This window comes from Papaver somniferum, chromosome 10, assembly GCF_003573695.1.
Source record: "Papaver somniferum cultivar HN1 chromosome 10, ASM357369v1, whole genome shotgun sequence".
Classification (NCBI taxonomy): domain Eukaryota; kingdom Viridiplantae; phylum Streptophyta; class Magnoliopsida; order Ranunculales; family Papaveraceae; genus Papaver; species Papaver somniferum.
In genome coordinates, this window is record NC_039367.1 from 101,379,278 (window position 1) to 101,383,735 (window position 4,458).

The 4,458-nt window shown below is 37.3% G+C and overlaps 1 protein-coding gene across 1 annotated transcript; it reads left to right on the top strand.

Moving 5' to 3' along the window:
* The first annotated feature begins 1,595 nt into the window (after positions 1-1,595).
* LOC113316027 lies at positions 1,596-3,024 on the top strand. The gene is made up of 4 exons (XM_026564261.1): positions 1,596-1,672; positions 1,965-2,097; positions 2,239-2,377; positions 2,426-3,024. The coding sequence occupies exons 1-4, from the start codon at positions 1,596-1,598 to the stop codon at positions 3,022-3,024; spliced, it is 948 nt and encodes a 315-aa protein (XP_026420046.1).
* The last annotated feature ends 1,434 nt before the right edge of the window (positions 3,025-4,458 follow it).

Below are 4,458 nucleotides of genomic sequence, written 5' to 3' on the forward strand. Positions count from 1 at the left end.
TAACAAAATGAATCCAATGGGAAAGTCGGTAACCAGGGTTTATAGTATCCACCACTATTTTTATTCAATTAGTGAAATGAAACATAATTCATGAATATTTATTTATTGCCCGTTCTATTGACATCACCTATTCAAGTATCAGAATCACAAATATCACTGGGACACCGTAAACATGGCATATCAAAAGACTAAACCCAAGCATGCACCATCGAATTACGTTAGCGAGAAAGTTATACGAAACTAAATACAGGTTCACAAATAATACCCGGTTATTCTAAGCATACCCCATCAAAGGATTTAACCCAAGCATGAAATATCAAATAAGTAGACAAATATATTTGTTATCCTAACAATTACGCACAAAGGTTATACGAAACCGGTGAAGCAACAACCCATATTTCGATTAATCAATAAATAAGATCATGGAATTAATCAACTCAAATCATAATAGTCTTTGCTCAATATTATTCAAATCAAAATAGCCTAAAACTCCAAATGGTTTCAATATAAACCCTAGTTACACAAATCTAGCAACACATGACTATATCAAAATCCATAAACATAATAAAGAGAATTGATTGCAAACCATGGCCGTAGCTTCAAGTCGCCTCCTGTTTCATCTTATCTGTTCTTTTCATTTCTCCATCACGTTTAGCCGGCAGCTGCTTGAACTGGGAATGGTAACGTAAGGAAAAGAAAATGTTCTTTGAGCATTCCATTAGTGAAATGTGGCGGTAATGCCATGATAAGTGCATATTTCACATATATTTGGTGTCAATTCCATGCCAGTATTTGTTGGTTTTCTTGCAAATTACTGTATATTACTCTTGTTTTCTCTTATTTGTGTTTTATTAGTTTAATCATCCAAAAGAAGTGAATTGGAACTTAATTATGCAATAAAAGAAGCTAGCTACAAGTGGAGAAGGGCAAAATACCAAATGGAACTCATTCAAGTACAATATTTCTACTTATCATCTTGAATAGGACGAAAAGATGAAGACAATGGCGAAAGAATGGAGTCATTCCGACATCGTATGAGAAAGTTATGAGCAAAACTAGAACTTTGGAAATGAAGGGCAAAATGGTCATTTAGAGGGATGTTGTTATTAACATCCCATAATACGTTAAGGGGCATCCATTCTGTTATGGGGCATCCATGTTACAAAGGAACTCCTAAATACAGTCATGTACTTTACAAAGGGGGAGGTTGAAATTCAAATGATGTTAAAGGCAGATGTAATATTACTTCGGGCTGCCATTTCCTTCTCCATGTTCAAAAGAAAAAGAAAAGTCGTCATGTTCGGTGATGAAGATGATGAACAGGGAGAGAAGAACGTGCCTCTGTCATTAGCAATGGTGAAGATTAACTAGATTGATAAATAAGATCATTTAGGACGAGAATGAGAGTTGTTGCTTCCATTAATAGCAGAGATGTTGATGTTCTCGGTGATGGTCAGGATAAAATGTAGTTTGTGTTGGTAATGAATGATTGCTGCTGCCATTGAAGATCAAATATGTTCACGATGGTGATGAGTATGGAGCTCAACAGTACAGGGAATGTAGGAGATTTTTACTTCTATTCATGGTAGTCGACGATGGATATGATACTGATGATCATGATGATGGATGATGATGATGTCTGCGATGAAGTTTGTGTTGGTGCTATGCTCGGGTAAGGTTTGTTGCCGGCTAGCCATGGTTCGGGTGGAGTTGAACCATTTGGAGACACAAAATAGTGGGAAACTCCCTTCTCAACCTTTTAACCCAAGACATTCTGTCAACGATGTGACATTGAGAAGTGGTACACGAACTGTTCAACCAGAAGATGTTGATAAAAATAAAGACCCTAAGGGTCCGGTTTTGGAGACAGAGACTACCGACTCTTCCTAAACCGAAGAGGTACCTAAAACAAACTTTAAACCTCATGTTTCTACTTATGTTCCTCCTTTACCTTTTCCTCGAAGGTTTTCTAATTCTAAAAAGGTGGAACAATATAAGGAGATTTTAGACATTTTCAGGAAGATTCATGTGAACATTCCATTGATAGATGCAATTAAACAAGTCCCTAAATATTGGAGAGTTTTTAAGGATATTTATGTACTAATAAGCAACAATTAACCGGTAACGAGGTAATGAAAGTGGGGGAAAAATGCTTCAGCTATCTTGCAAAAGAAACTCCCAGTTAAATGTAAAGACCTCGGTAGTTTTGATATTCCTGTTGTCATTGGTAACGCTCAGTTTAATAAGGATATGCTTGATTTAGGAGCATCAATAAATGTTATGCATGCATCTATATATGAATCTCTTAATTTAGGTCCTCTGAAAGAAACTGGAATTACTTTAGAGTTGGATGACCGTTCTAATGAGTACCCTAGAGGTATTATTGAGGATGTGCTTGTGTAGGTAAACCAGCTAATTTTTCCAGCGGATTTCAGTGTGTTTGAGATGACATATGGATCAACTGACACATCTCTACCTTTACTTCTCGGACAACCATTTATGAGCATAGCTAGAACTAAGATTGATGTGCATGACGGTTCGTTGAGTATGGAATTTGATGGACAAGTGATACGTTTCAACATTTACGAAACGATGAGATATCCTAGTGATGTCCACTCTTGCTTCTCCATCGATGTGATTGATACTTTGGCTCCACAAATGTTCAATATAGATGGGGTGGATGCGCTTAAAACCGTGTTGACTACACCCATTGATAATGGTTTGGAATGTGGTGACGTAATCAAGGACACTATTGGATCACTTAACTCTTTGCAAGAAAAATCACCACACGAGAGTGATTCCTTTATATATTTACCAGTATCTAATGAAAAACTTGTGCCGTCTATCTTGCAGACTCCAAAGCTAGAACTGAAACCTCTTCCGAATCACCTGAAATACTTGTATTTAGGTTATAAAGAGGAGTTACCAGTAATAGTTTCTAAGGAACTAACTGAATTGCAGGAAAAAAATACTTCTTCGATTGTTGAGGGAGTACAAAACAACCATAGGATGGACAATTGCTGATATCAATGGAATAAGCCCATCGACATGCATGCACAAAATACGGCTTGAGGATGAATCAAAACCCACAAGGGAAGCTCAACGTCGCCTGAATCCTCCAATGATGGAAGTCGTAAAGAAAGAAGTTCTGAAGTTGTCAGATGTGAGAGTTATTTACCCCATTTCTGATAGCAAGTAGGTGAGCCCAGTACAAGTTGTACCAAAGAAGTCAGGCATTACAGTGGTGCAGAATGATAAAAATGAACTTGTCCCAACTCGAATACAAATCGGTTTGAGGGTTTGTATAGACTATAGAAAACTTAATGCAACCACTAAAAAAGATCATTTCCTTTACCTTTTATGGATCAAATGTTGGAACGTCTGTCTGGGCACTCTCAATATTGTTTTCTTGGTGGTTACTCAGGTTACAATCAGATTTCTATAGCACCTGAGGATCAAGAGAAAACTACTTTTACTTGTCCGTTCGGAACATTTGCATACAGAAGGATTCCTTTTGATTTGTGTAACGCGCCCGCTACCTTCCAAAGGTGCATGGTAAGTATCTTTTCAGATTATGTTGAAAACATTATCGAAGTTTTTATGGACGATTTCAGCGTGTATGGCGATTTCTTTGACTTGTGCTTAGATAACCTTACACTTATTCTTAAACGATGTGTTGAAACTAATTTTGTGCTAAATTGGGAGGAGTGCCATTTTATGGTAACTCGTGGCATTGTTTTAGGCCATATTATATCTTCTAAAGGCTTGGAAGTTGATAAAGCTAAAATTGATATTATTCGGGCTCTAACACCTCCCACTATTGTGAAGGAGGTTCGTTCTTTTCTTGGTCACGCAGGATTTTATCACAGGTTTATCAAGGATTTTTCCAAGGTTGCAGGACCATTGTGCCAACTTTTGCATAAGGATGTGGTTTTTAACTTCGATGAGAAGTGTTTGGTGGCATTCAATCGTTTGAAAGAACTTTTGATAACAACCCCTTTCATGAAACCACCTGATTGGAGTAAGCCATTTGAGCTAATGTGTGATGCTAGTGACTACACGGTCGGTGCAGTATTAGGGCAGCGTACTGGAAAGTTACCCCATGCCATTTATTATGCTTCCATAACGTTGAATGATGCTCAACAAAACTATACGAACACCGAGAAGGAGTTATTAGAAATCGTATTCGCATTTGGAGAAATTTTTTTCTTATTTGCTTGGTACAAAAGTTGTTGTGTTTTCTGACGATAAAACACTTTGGTATCTACTCACAAAGAAGGAAGCGAAACCAAGGATCATTTGATGGATATTTCTTATACAAGAATTTGACATAGAGATTAAATATAAGAAAGGCATTGAGAACACAGTTGCAGATCACTTGAGTCGTCTTACTGTAGACGAAGAAACTATCCCGTTGCATGAAAGTTTTCCATATGAGCAACTGTTCTCGCTACATGT